The 14,740-nt window shown below is 44.9% G+C and overlaps 1 protein-coding gene across 1 annotated transcript in view; it reads right to left on the reverse strand.

Moving 5' to 3' along the window:
* Positions 1–4,003: 4,003 nt before the first annotated feature.
* LOC124596632 (UDP-glucosyltransferase 2-like) overlaps positions 4,004–14,740 on the reverse strand; it is an 82,359-nt gene continuing 71,622 nt past the window's right edge. Inside the window, exon 7 of the mRNA XM_047135861.1 lies at positions 4,004–4,289. Within this exon, the coding sequence (XP_046991817.1) occupies positions 4,004–4,289 (286 nt within the window). The remainder of the gene's footprint in view (positions 4,290–14,740) is intronic.

Raw genomic sequence — 14,740 nt, forward strand, 5'->3', positions numbered from 1 at the left:
CCCTTAGAAAAATTATGCATGACTGTGCTTAAAATGACACACAATATTTTTTGCGCAACGCAATCTGACTTCCAAAAATAACCTATGCCTTTCACAAATCACTTACCTCACAAAAATCTTCGTTACTCGAACTACTGCAATACAGCGAGCGCCACTACTGCCAGCTAAATAAAATATTCAAACTACTGAAGGCACTAACTACTGATAGGCATAGTTAGCAAATGAAAGATTTTGATAGAGAACAAACAATGTATTTACCTTAATAGTGTTCAAAAGTCATAATATATATAGCAGTTCATGACATCCAGTCTTACAAATGTACTGTCTCTGATGGACACACGTCCAGATCATCCGCTCTCAAAACTCCGCCATCTCTCTCCCCACATCCACCACTGCTGGCGGCTCACCTCCAACTGCGCAACGCTACGCGCTGTTAACATCCAACTGCCTAACACTACAATAGCCAACAGCAATGCAAACCAGCCACAGACTGCACACAGCACAGCCAGTGATTTTCATACAGAGCGCTACGTGGCGTTACCAATAAGAAAAACCTATACAGCCTACTTACAATGTAACCTATGGCTCGTCACGTGCTTCAATATTGGCCTGACGTTTTCGTCTACGACGTTCTCCCAGAATCAGTGTCGGGGGTGAGGGTGGGGGGAGAGAGACGGGAGGTGGTGTCCCGGTGCAGGCAATGTATTCACGCTCTCGATCATTTTAAACTCCCAATGTTGCACACAGTGTGGGAAGAGCAGCCCATTAGAAACAAATACGTGGGCCACCAGAACGCCAGGGGGTGTTTCCACACTAGCTGGGGTCCATCAGTAGGACATTATTTCAAATATTTAAGTTACAAGTGAGACTGTATCCCAAAAAATTGGTAGTCTACAAAGAAATGATGGCGGCCGTGACGTCATGTGATGATGCAATTACACTTATCCAAGACGGCGTCAAACAGTGTGTTCACCACAAGGTCTGCACTTAGTACTCAATACCACCACCAGAGAGCGCTGTCGTCCGTTTCGTAACGTAACCCAAGATGGTGGGCGTAAATGGCGGGAAAACGACTCTGCCTGTGCTGAACATGAGTTTTTATTTTTGAGGCAGTGTCTCCACCATGAGATCTAGACTGCCAACTGAAAAATGTAAAGGAAGGGCAATTTTTATCTTAAACTATCTGAGTACCTGGTTTTGCCCAGGTGTGTACTTACTCCAGTCCTCTATTAATTTAGGTCCTCTGTTCCCAACATCTGTCCATCTCCTCCTCATCAACATGTACTCATTTCGTCCTCCCTACTCCTTCTGACCACCTCTCCAATTTCCCCCCCCCCCCCCCCCCTGTTCCCGTTCTCTGTTCATCTCCTGCCCAACTCTCTGTACATCTCCTCTTATCCCATCTCTGTCCAGATGCTCCGTTCCCCTCTCTGTCCTTCTGCTCCTCCACCCTCTGTCCATATGTTCCCTCTCCCATCTGTCCATCTCCTTCTCACACTGTAAGTCTATATCCCCCTCCCATCTATCCTCTCCTCACAACCTCTGTCTCCTTGACCACCTTCTCCCCTCTCTCTGTCCTTTCGTCCTCGTCCCTTTCTATCCATTTCCCCTCTGCTCTCTCTGATGATCTCATCCTTCCCCCTCCCTAACTCCTTCTCCCCCATTTACTCTCCACATCGTCATCCCCACACCAATAGGAGGTTGCTAGTTCTTACGCCTAAAACGTTTCTTCCTAGATAGTAAGTAATATATGTACCAGATTTGTTTGAAATCTATGCAGGAGTATTTTACCGGTATGCACATTTCACATATATTTCACACTCATTCAGCATAACTCACACATATTTGTACACCACATTTCACCCAGTCTTCAGTTACACGCTGTAGCTACGCAAGGCGGGTGACCTTGAACGGGACTTAGTCGCTGAGCGAGGCAGCCGCAGTATCAGGCTTAGTTTTAACTAAGCGCGATCGGCTGGAAAAGCCTACTTCCGGCGCCGCCATTGCTCTAAACCGGATGGGTACTGTCGCCCGACCGGAAGGGCGTTGGCTCTTATCAGTGCCCGTTTTCGCTTCTGAGGCCGCTGCAGGCTCATTCGACTCGTAGCAGCCGCACAGTACAGACAGCCATGCCTTACCAGAGGAGAAGATACAGAAGAACAAGACTGCCAGTTTACAAGAATGTAGACACGTTTGACATGAAGCCAAAGCAGACAGATCAACATCAACTACTTGGAGGACCTGTTACTTTTGTAGGGTGTAAGATAAATTTTTCTTGCACTACTACAGAGGATGTGAGTGGTAATTCTTGGCTAACTATTGCTGTAGTACGAGGAGGAGATACAGCACTTGCAGGACTTGAGAGCTATAATGAGAGAGATATTATCAGTTATCGTACATTTCTATTGGTGTAATTCCAAACAAAAGTTATGGTAGTTGTGTAGTAACTACAGACAAACCATTTTCATTGTATACGAGGAACAGAAGGAAGATTAATGCCGATGAGAGACTAAATGTATGCCCGCGAAAGGCAAAGGTCCCGAGTTCGAGTCTCGGTCGGGCACACAGTTTTAATCTGCCAGAAAGTTTCATATCAGCGCACACTCCGCTACAGAGTGAAAATCTCATTCTAGATGTAAATATTTTTATAATGTATATGGATGTCGAAATACTGCAATGGAGTCAATTAGACAATAAAGTCTTGTATTGAATAAGATCCTGAAACTCATTGCGAATGCTAATTATCTCTTGCCTATTGTCAGGCTAGACAGTATAACATTTCCCTTTACGTTTTGGTCATTATCTGGTAATACATTTCCCTTTACGTTTTGGTCATTATCTGGTAATAACGCGGAAGAACTAATTAAGGTTTTATTTCTGTTTTCCAAACTAAGATCTACTAGAGCAAGGGAGTTATAGGCAGAATACCTGTGGTAAACTGCAATTAATCTTTAAAATATTCTGAGGGACCAATTCTAATGGCAACCTGGCCTGTCGTTATTGTTGTTAATTTAATATTCACTGAAATCAAATGTGTTCGTATGGAAAGAGAGAGAGTTACAACAAAACTTTTGTATTTGATTTCGGAAGTACAAATTCAAAATCATCAGATAATCATACAAAATACTGTAGCTTGTAAAAAATGAGTGAATATTGCAACAGTACTGATACATAGATTCATATATGCAGTAATATCTTTTAAAATGCTTCTATAAATATCTTTTTGTTTTTCAGGTATAATTTTTATTTGTTTGCAGTTTATTTTGCATTCGAAACTTTCAATACCTAAATTAGAAATTCGTTTATCCAGTACAATCCAGTTCTGTATAAAGGGTATAAGAAAAAGGATATTGACGAACATTGAAAGATTGTGGAAGATTCCTTAAGGAACAAATTGAGTATCAGAAGCCCATGTCAGGGGACGAGATCCACAGCGCTACAGGGCTTTGTCACACAAGGGCGAGTGCCGGTTGCAGGTCAACCATTTTACACTACAGGCTCGCCATGGCGTTTCGCCGTCTTTACAGCGTTACTACGTCAGCAGTGGATGCTTTCGAAGCCGTCTGACGTAGCGAATGCACTCAAGCCAGCTGCTAGAAGTCGAGGTTGCGGTCCGTCAACGTCCTGTGACGCTAGAGGATGTTTCGTGACATGGATCAATGTCTTTATGTTCCTGAAGACACTCTCCGCAATGCTTTCGAAGACTGTCGGTATAGTTTTGTTACACCGAATTACCCATCTCTGTGTGTGGAAGCGATGGACGAGCACAGCTGGACACCACTTATAACCGCTGCCAGATTGCTATCAGGAGATGGCTGAGTTGCACTTTTGATACATATCAGCGTAACTTCGATAGTGTCGTTCCAATGGTGGAACGAGAATCATACCACTCCACAGAAATGGCGTCTCCACATCAAACCAACGTATCTGTGAGGATACGGCGATAAACGTTCGAGGCCCAAGTTCAGATAATTAGAACTGTCTGCACTGCATTTTCAGTGCATCACTGTTTCTTCTGCTTCCGTTTCTGCTTGTTGCCTTTGAAGAAGGAGACTGCCCGCCGCGTGACGAAGTAGACGAGGCAGAGTGTGAGGGCGACGACCGCCAGCAGGAAAGCGACCACGTCGAGCAGCAGCAGCTGCCACCAGTGCAGGTCGAGGGCTGCGCTCCGCAGGTGAGGGGCCCCCCTGTGGCGGATCACGTACTCGATCCACCACACGGCCCGCTCCAGAGAGTCCGCCCTGTGCTCGCAGAACACGGCCGACAGTCGCTTCATGTTATCCTTGTACCTGCAGATAGATAACGGTGATTTTAACAAATGCACATATGTTGAGGTGACAAAATTAATGGCAATTATCTGACTCTGAACGTACACTACTGGCCATGAAAATTGCTACACCACGAAGATGACGTGCTACAGCCGCAAAAATTTAACCGACGTGAAAAAGATGCTGCGATATGCAAACGATTAGCTTTTCAGAGCATTCACACAAGGTTGGCGCCGGTGGTGGCGCCTACAACGTGCTGACACGACGAAAATTTCCAACCGATTGCTGATACACAAACAGCAGTTTACCGGCGTTGCCTGGTGAAACGTTGTTGTGATGCCTCGTGCAAGTAGGAGAAATGCGTACCATCACGTTTCCGACGTTGATAAAGGTGGGATTGTAGACTATCGCCATTGCGGTTCATCGTATCTTGACATTGCTGCTCGCGTTGGTTGAGATCCAATGCCTGTTAGCAGAATATGGAATCGGTGGGTTCAGGAGGGTAATACGGAACGCCGTGCCGGATCCCAACGGCCTCGTATCACTAGCAGTCGAGACGACAGGCATCTTATCCGCAAGGCCGTAACGGATCGTGCAGCCACGCCTCGATCCCTGAGTCAACAGATGGGGACGATTGCAAGACAACAACCATCTGCACGAACAGTTCGACGACGTTTGCAGCAGCATGGACTATCAGCTCGGAGACCATGGCTGCGGTTACCCTTGACGCTGCATCACAGAGAGGAGCGCCTGAGATGGTGTACTCAACGACGAACCTGCGTGCACGGATGGCAAAACGTCATTCTTTCGGATGAATCCAGATTCTGTTTACAGCATCACGGTGGTTGCATCCGTGTTTGGCGACATCGCGGTGAACGCACATTGGAAGCGTGTATTCGTAATCGCCGTACTGCCGTATCACCCGGCGTGATGGTATGGGGTGCCATTGGTTACACGTGTCGGCCACTTCTTGTTTGCATTGACGGCACTTTGAACAGTGGATGTTACATTTCAGATGTGTTACGACCCGTGACTCTACCCGTAATTCGATCCCTGCGAAACCGTACATTTCAGCAGGATAATGCACCACCGCATGTTGCAGATCCTGTACGGGCCTTTCTGGATACAGAAAATGTTCGACTGCTGCCCTGGCCAGCACATTCTCCAGATCTGCCACCAACTGAAAACGTCTGGTCAATGGTGGTCGAGCAACTGGCTCGTCACACTACGCCAGTCACTACTCTTGATGAACTGTAGTATCGTGTTGAAGATGCATGGGCAGCTGTACCTGTACACACCATCCAAGCTCTGTTTGACTCAATGCCCAGGCGAATCAAGGCCAGAGGTGGTTGTCCTGCGTACCGATTTCTCAGGACGTATGCACCGAAACTGCGTGAAAATGTAATCACATGTTAGTTAATATATTTGTCCAATGAATACCCGTTTATCATCTGCATTTCTTCTTGGTGTAGCAAGTACCAGTAGTGTACACAAAATGGTACTTGGTGCTAGACTCATAGCATATTCCATTTCCGAAATGGAGTAAAATTAGTGAAATAACCACAGAAATCAGTGTGGGACTTACGGCGGACGTATGTGTTAGGCCAGTGCAGAGAAATTTGGCCTTAATACGCTATAGCAGCAGACGACCAACGCGAGTGCCTTTGCTAACGAGACGACATAGCCTGCAGGGCCCCTCACCTAGGCTTGGCACCATATCGGTTGGATCCCAGACAGCTGGATAATCGTAGCGTGGTAAATTGAGAAGAGCTGATGGTAGCATTTGTGTGTGGCGCAGAACCCACAAAGCCATGGACCCAAGTTGTCAAGTTGTCAACAAGGCCCTGTGCAAGCAGATGGCGTCTCCATAAAGGAGTGGGCTCTGTTTACATGGAATGGATTGGGTCCTCTTGTCCACTTGCACCGATCGATGTCAGGGAATGTTTGAGTTCGGCTACTCTGAGATCATTTGCAGTTCCCAAACAACAGTAGTTGTTCTCAATGGAGAGACGTCTACAGACGTTAAAGTAACCTCTGGCGTGCCACTAGGGAGTGTTATGGGACCATTGCTTTACACAATATATATAAATGACCTAGTAGATAGTGTCGGAAGTTACATGCGGCTTTCCGCGGATGATGCTGTAGTATACAGAGAAGATGCAGTATTAGAAAATTGCAGCGAAATGTAGGAACATCTGCAGCGGATAGGCACTTGGTGCAGTGAGTGGCAACTGACCCTTAACATAGACAAATGTAATGTATTGCGAATACATAGAAAGAAGGATCCTTTATTGTATGATTATATGATAGCGGAACAAACACTGGTAGCAGTTACTTCTGTAAAATATCTGGGAGTATGCGTACGGAACGATTTGAAGTGGAATGATCATATAAAATTAATTGTTGGTAAGGCGGGTGCCAGGTTGAGATTCATTGGGAGAGTCCTTACAAAATGTAATCCATCAACGAAGGAGGTGGTTTACAAAGCACTCGTTCGACCTATACTTGAGTATTGCTCGTCAGTGTGGGATCCGTACCAGGTCAGGTTGACAGAGGAGATAGAGAAGATCCAAAGAAGAGCGGCGCGTTTCGTCACAGGGTTATTTGGTAAGCGTGATAGCATTACGGAGATGTTTAGCAAACTCAAGTGGCAGACTGTGCAAGAGAGGCGCACTGCATCGCGGTGTAGCTTGCTGTCCAGGTTTCGAGAGGGTGCGTTTCTGGATGAGGTATCGAATATGTTCCATCCCCCTACTTATACCTCCCGAGGAGGTCACGAATGTAAAATTAGAGAGGTTCGAGAGCGCACGGAGGCTTTCCGGCAGTCGTTCTTCAGGCGAACCATACGCGACTGGAACAGGAAAGGGAGGTAGTGACAGTGGCACGTAAAATGCCCTCTGCCACACACCGTTGGGTGGCTTGCGGAGTATAAATGTAGATGTAGATGTAATATTTTTATGGATGACGCTGCCCTGTGTCACCGGGCCACAACTGTTTCTCAATTGATTTGACGATTATTCTGCACAGCTTGAACGAATTATTTGGCTACCCACGTAGCTCTACATGAATGCCATCGACGTAATCGCCAGGTCATTTCGTGCACAACATAGTGCACCAGCAATACTTGCGCAATTATGGACGGCTATAGAAGCAGCATGGCTTAATATTTCTGCAGGGGAGTTCCTGCGGCTTGTTGAGTCCATTCCACGTTGAGTTACTGCATTAGAACGGGCAAACGGAACTCAGACTCGATATCAAGAGACATTCCATGGCTTTTGTCACCTCAGACTACTAGCTGAAACGGACTTCGGTATTGTCACCCTGTATATTGCCTGTTGAAGCTATACAGGGTGAGTCACCTAACGTTACCGCTGGATATATTTCGTAAACCACATCAAATACTGACGAACCGATTCCACAGACCGAACGTGAGGAGAGGGGCTAGTGTAATTGGTTCATACAAACCATAAAAAAATGCACGGAAATATGTTTTTTAACACAAACCTACGTTTTTTTTAAATCGAACCCCATTAGTTTTGTTAGCACATGTGAACATATAAACAAATACGTAATCAGTGCCGTTTGTTGCACTGTAAAATCTTAATTACATGCGGAGATATTGTAACCTAAAGTTGACGCTTGAGTACCACTCCTCCGCTGTTCGATCGTGTGTATCGGAGAGCACAGAATTACGTAGGGATCCAAAGGGAGCGGTGATGGTCCTTAGGTACAGAAGAGACTGGAACAGCACATTACGTCTACATGCTAACACCTTTTTATTGGTCTTTTTCAGTGACGCACATGTACATTACCATGAGGGGTGAGGTACACGTACACACGTGGTTTCCGTTTTCAATTACGGAGTGAAATAGAGTGTGTCCCGACATGTCAGGCCAATAGATGTTCAATGTGGCGGCCATCATTTGCTGCACACAATTGCAATCTCTGGTGTAATGAATGTCGTATACGCCGCAGTACATCTGGTGTAATGTCGCCGCAGGCTGCCACAATACGTTGTTTCATATCCTCTGGGGTTGTAGGCACATCACGGTACACATTCTCCTTTAACGTACCCCACAGAAAGAAGTCCAGAAGTGTAAGATCAGGAAAACGGGCTGGCCAATTTATGCGTCCTCCACCTCCTATGAAACGCCCGTCGAACATCCTGTCAGGGGTCAGCCTAGTGTTAATTGCGGAATGTGCAGGTGCACCATCATGCTGATACCACAAACGTCGACGCGTTTCCAGTGGGACATTTTCGAGCAACGTTGGCAGATCATTCTGTACAAACGCGATGTATGTTGCAGTGCTCTCCGATACACACGATCGAACGGCGGAGGAGTGGTACTCAAGCGTCAACTTTAGGTTACAATATCTCCGGATGTAATTAACATTTTACAATGCAACAAACGGTACTGATTACGTATTTGTTTATATGTTCAGATGCGCTAACAAAACTAACGTGGTTCCATTTAAAAAAAACGTAGGTTTGTGTTAAAAAACGTACTTCCGTTTATTTTTGTATGGTTTGTATTAAACAGTTACACTAGTCCCTCTCCTCACGTTCGGTCTGTGGAATCTATTCGTCAGTATTTGATGTGGTTTACGAAATATATCCAGCGGTAACGTTAGGTGACTCACCCTGTATACACCTTATGAGAATGCACATTATCAAGAAAGTGTCTTACTACCGGAAGGAAGCAAACACAAAAAAGAAGAAAACAATCCTGTATAAAATGCCTTCCTATCAAATGTACATGAGAAGTTTGGACAGTACGAATTGTAAGACTATAAACTGACTTGGTGTGATAAAAGTGAAACAATAAGAGCTGTAAATATATTTTTTTCCACCGTGCACCAAGTCTAGGCATTACAATGTTCGCAGGAGAGCTTCTGTGAAGTTTGGTTGGTAGGAGACGAGGTACTGGCAGAAGTAAAGCTGTGAGGACGAGGCGTGAGTCGTGCTTGGGTTGCTCAGTGGGTAGAGCACTTGCCCGCGAAAGGCAAAGGTCCCGAGTTCGAGTCTCGGTCCGGCGCATAGTTGCAATCTACCATTAAGTCTCAACTCCAGCTCATTGACCAATGAGGTGATACGGAACAAAAATGATCTAATAAACTTATGTCCGAAATGCGTAGTTTCCATGCTAGAGGCCATTTATTCAGTCATACTCTGCGCTCTGACACGCGCTGTACCATGCAGCCAACGCATGGTTTCCTCCTAGAGGTTGGTATTGTTTCTCACGTGTCATGCCTTAGCGCCCTCTCCTGCCACAGTAATTCGTAATGTTGTTTCCCATGTACTTCTGTTGCTGACTCACGTTGTAGTGGATGTGATATAGCGTTGTACACAATGGTTCCGTATTCGAACCGAGAACTTGGCGGCATGGTATTTACTTACAGAAAGGCAAATGGCAGCGGGCGGTGGGCCTCAAGGTTGCATCATGAGTGCTGTCCCCGACCACAACAACCACAGCATTCAATGTTTGCAACAGCGTTTCGCAGTTTGTCTGATACAGGGTCGTTTCAGCAAGCAGGAAATCATCATGGACCTACCGAAATGTTCGGACAACGCGCTTGGAGGGAAATGTGGTTTACACTGTGGAAGGCCTCCGCCGCGTCAGTACCAGGCAAATGGCCCGCCATTACATGGTACGCCAGACGATCGTGTTTAACATTCTGCATGACAGTTGTTACTACTTTTATCACTTAAAGCGTGTGCAGGGCTTGCTAAAGAGAGACTTTCTACATCAGGAGCAGTTTTCTTACGGGTTTCTTCACCACGCAACCACGATTCCAGGATTTGTGTCATTCATCCTACTCACAGATGTGGCCACTTGTACGCGGAGTGGTATCGTACACTTTCATAACAGTGATTTGTGGGATAGTATGCAGAACCCCCATGGTCTGCAGACACCGAACCATCGGCGTCGGTGCATCCGGAATGTGTGGTCCGGCATAATTGGTGGCCGTATTTTGGGGCCAGCCTTACTTCTACGTCTACATCTACATCTACATGGATACTCCGTAAATCACATTTAAGTGCCTGGCAGAGGGTTCATCGAACACCTTCACAATTCTCTCTTATCCCAGTCTCGTATAGCACGCGGAAAGAATGAACACCTATATCTTTCCGTACGAGCTCTGATTTCCCTTATTTTGTCTTGGTGATCATTTCTCCCGATGTTAGTCGGTGTCAACAAAATATTTTCGGATTCGGAGAAGAAAGTTGGTGATTGGAATTTCGTGAGAAGATTCCGTCGCAACGAAAAACGCCTTTCTTTTAATGATGTCTATCCCAAATCCTGTATCATTTCTGTGTCACTCTCCCCCATATTTCGCGATAATACAAAACGTGCTGCCTTTCTTTGAACTTTTTCGATGTACTTCGTCAGTTCCATCTGGTAAGGATCCCACACCGCGCAGCAGTATTCTAAAAGATCACGGACAAGCATAGTGTAGGCAGTCTCCTTAGTAGGTCTGTTACATTTTCTAAGTGTACTGCCGATAAAACGCGGTCTTTGGTTAGCCTTACATTTTGTATGTGATCCTTCCAATTTAAGATGTTCGTAATTGTAATACCTAGGTATTTAGTTGAATTTAAGGCTTTTAGACTAGACTGATTTATCGTGTAACCGAAGTTTAACGAGTTGCTTTTAGCACTGATGTGGATGACCTCATACTTTTCGTTATTTAAGATCAACTGCCACTTTTCATACCATTCCGATATTTCTTCTAAATCGTTTCGCAGTTTTTTTTTATCTTCTGATGACTTTATTAGCCGATAAACGACAGCGTCATCTGGAAACAACCGAGAACGGCTGTTCAGATTGTCTCCCAAATCGTTTATATAGATAAGGAAAAGCAAAGGGCCTATAACACTACCTTGGGGAACGCCAGAAATCACTTCTGTTTTACTCGATGACTTTCCATCAGTTACTACCAACTGTGACCTCTCTGTCAGTTAATCACACATCCAGTCACATAATTGAGACGATATTCCATAAGCACGCATTTTCACTACGAGCCGCTTGTGTGCTACAGTGTCAAAAGCCTTCCGGGAATCCAGAAATACGGAATCCATCTGAAATCCCTTGTCAATAGCACGCAGCTCTTCATGTGAATAAAGAGCTAATGCTGTTTCACAAGAACGGTATTTTATAAACCCCTGTTGACTGCGTGTCAATAGACCGTTTTCTTCGAGGTAATTCATTATGTTCGAACACATATGTTTCAAAATCCTTCTGCATAACGACGTTAACGATATGGGCCTGTAATTTAGTAGATTACTCCTACTACCTTTCTTGAATATTGGTGTGACCTGTGGAACTTTCCAGTCTTTGGGTACGGATCTTTCGTCGAGCGCCTAACAAGCCGGAACTATCGGCGTTTCTTGCACGTGACTTTGCCTCCCGCACTGGAAGAAGTGCCATTGATGATTCGAAGGAATATGTGGCTGTTACATGATGGCACTCCAGCCCACTTTGCCTTAACTTCGCATCCCAATCGTGTCTGCCGTGGTAGATGGATAGGACGAGGGCTCGTTCACCGGATTATTATCGTGTATGCAGGGCCAATTCCAGATGTGGAGACACTGGAGTAGCGTATTCGTCCTGCCTTTGACACTGTTCGTCTGCAGCCTGGCCAACGTGAACGTGTGAGACAGAAAATACTACGGAGCGTATACTATGTGGATCTGGCGATAGCAGCTTAGTTCTGTCGAAAGTAGTAATCCAGTGTACATACACGTGATGAAGCAATAAAAAATTCATATGAGAAACTTTCTTTATATTGAATTAATTGATTTCTCTCCAGACGACAGTGTCGGTTATTTATAATTGTTGTACTTCTTCTCACGCCGATCAGCTGAAGTATCTCTTCTGTTACCCATGGTTTTCTCGCAGTTACCTTCTTTGTACCCCCGTTTTTCTTTCCAACTTTTGTACTTGGTCATTATAGGATCGTTCACTCCTCTTCAACTAAATTGCCTACTGAGCTGATCATCATCGCAGTATCTATAGCCTCAGAGAACTTGATCCATACCTCTTCATTGATTAGTACTTCCGTATCCAACTTCTTTGCACACTGATTCTTCCTGACTAGTCTCTTCATCTTCTGCCTACTTCAGCCTACTCTTATAATAATATCAGTTTTATTACTAGCGGTACGCACATGTCTATCATAATAGAACGGTTTTTCTCAACTGCAATACGTTATACAATATACTAACTGAATGGCGTGGCAGAGGTAGGAATAACGCAAAGGTAGGATTTAATTTGCCATTGGTAGTAGGAATTACGGTATTGAAATTTAGTGGAATAGTTACTGAGAAAGACGAAACAAGGTGTACAGAAAAAAAAGAGACAGATGAACAGACGGATGGAGAAAGTAGAGAGAGACGTCAAAAATCAAATACATGCCTTTCTTTGCTGCTGAACAAGAAGAAAGCAAGTCTATGTTTCGGGTTTTACAGCTGTTCTCAACAATAAAGTTACAGACTAAAATTTCAGTCACTGTATAAGTAGTGGATCCAGATCTGTCTGGGTTGTTCACAATGTTCTGTAGGAGAGAAACGCGGATGCAAAGCGTGTGCCGCACATCTTGACTCCCGAACAGAAAAAGGCGCATGGACGCCTTGACTGAAATGGAAAATATTGACATTTATTTTCTGCGAAAAATCATTAGTGGGGACGACGCGTGGTATAATTGATACGAAACCAAAAAAAAACGACAAATTCCCATATGGGTCCCTCACGGTTCGGCAAGCACGAAGAAGTGGCCAGTGTGACACGCAATTCGAACAACCTTCCAAAGAAGGACTTACATAAGTATCACGTGGCTGTGTGAACATTCTGTGCGTTGTACGCCAGTGGGGCGAGACTACGCATATCACCCGAAGCTTTAAAATACCACATAAACGTTTCTTTACTGTGTATTAGTCGAGTCTCGAGACGTTTTGGTGCAAATGCAAATGGCTGTGAGCACTATGGGACTTAACATCTGAGGTCATGAGTCCCCTAGAACTTAGAACTACTTAAACCTAACTAACCTAAGGACATCACACACATCCATGCCCGAGGCAGGATTCGAACCTGCGACCGTAGCGGTCGCGCGGTTCCAGACTGAAGCGCCTTTAACCGCGTGGCCACACTGGCCGGCCGAGACGTTTTGGGCTGGCGAGGTAATTGTTGCGTATTTCCATGCTTCGACTCGTAGCAGTGAGATATGGAATTTTAATGCAAGAATAATTCAAAACAGACGATTCCTCAACAGGAAATGAAAAGATGCCGGTTGTGAATCGCTATTATATACAGGGGAGTTATCAACTGGGTCACAAAAGACTGGATTAGATGACAGTATTAACTGTTATGTATATTAAATAGAGGTGTCACGGAAATGCAACAAGGCAAATGGCTGCTAAATAAACGAAGGAAATTCATTGTCTGTTTCCAAGACATGACACAGAGACGACGACATAATGGAAGGAGATTAAGTGACATTAGAAAACACGCTGCGGCAGTACATACGTACGAGTGGGTTTCGAAATGTTAGTTGCACATCTCATCCCACGCTAGGACCATTGCGTAGAAAGCATGGCGCGTTGCCAGCGGAGCGAATACATGCTGCGGATTTCCTGTAGACACAGTTCTGCTGCGATACGGTTAACAGGCGCATTACATTGTACGAGTGATACGGGGCGGCGCTCGGAATGTTGTCATACTTAAGCGTCTAAATCGCACATAGATCCACGGCCAAACTCTGGTCGCTTATGGACCAAATGCAATGTCACGCCGACCCGTATAAATGGTGTCAATAATTTAACCGAAGTCGTAGAGATGTGAATGACGGTGATCGGGAAAGAAAGAAAGTCTACATCAACAGCGAACGACAATGTCCAGGCAATCGTTGAACTTGTTCGCAGCAGCCACACATTATCCGACGACGAAGACGTTCACACGATGTTTTTGGAATGGCTTCGTGAACACTGTACATCTACATGATTACTCCGAAATTCACAATTAAGTGACTGACAGAGGTTTCATCGAACCATCTTCAAACTATTTCTGCACCGTCCCACTCTCGAAGAGCTTACCGGAGAAATGAACACGTAAATCTTTCAAAGCGAGCTCTTACTTGTCTCGTTTACTATGACCATCATTTCTCCCTAAGTAGGTGGGCGCTAACAAAATATTTTCACACGGTTATGAGAAAGTTGGTCACTGAAATTTCTTGAGATGATCCTGCCGCAACGAAATCACTTTTCTTTTTAATTATTGCCACGTCAGTTCACTTATCATACCTGTGACACAACTTCCCCTATATCGTGCTAATATAAACCGAGCTGCCCTTCTTTGGACATTTTTTATGTCCTCCGTCAATCCTGACTGACTTTCCATCAGTTATTACACTGTGACCTATCTGACAGAAAATCACGAATCCAGTGGCACAACTGATACGATACTCCACAGGTACGA

The sequence above is a fragment of the Schistocerca americana genome, chromosome 2 (assembly GCF_021461395.2).
Source record: "Schistocerca americana isolate TAMUIC-IGC-003095 chromosome 2, iqSchAmer2.1, whole genome shotgun sequence".
In the NCBI taxonomy this organism is placed as follows: Eukaryota; Metazoa; Arthropoda; class Insecta; order Orthoptera; family Acrididae; genus Schistocerca; species Schistocerca americana.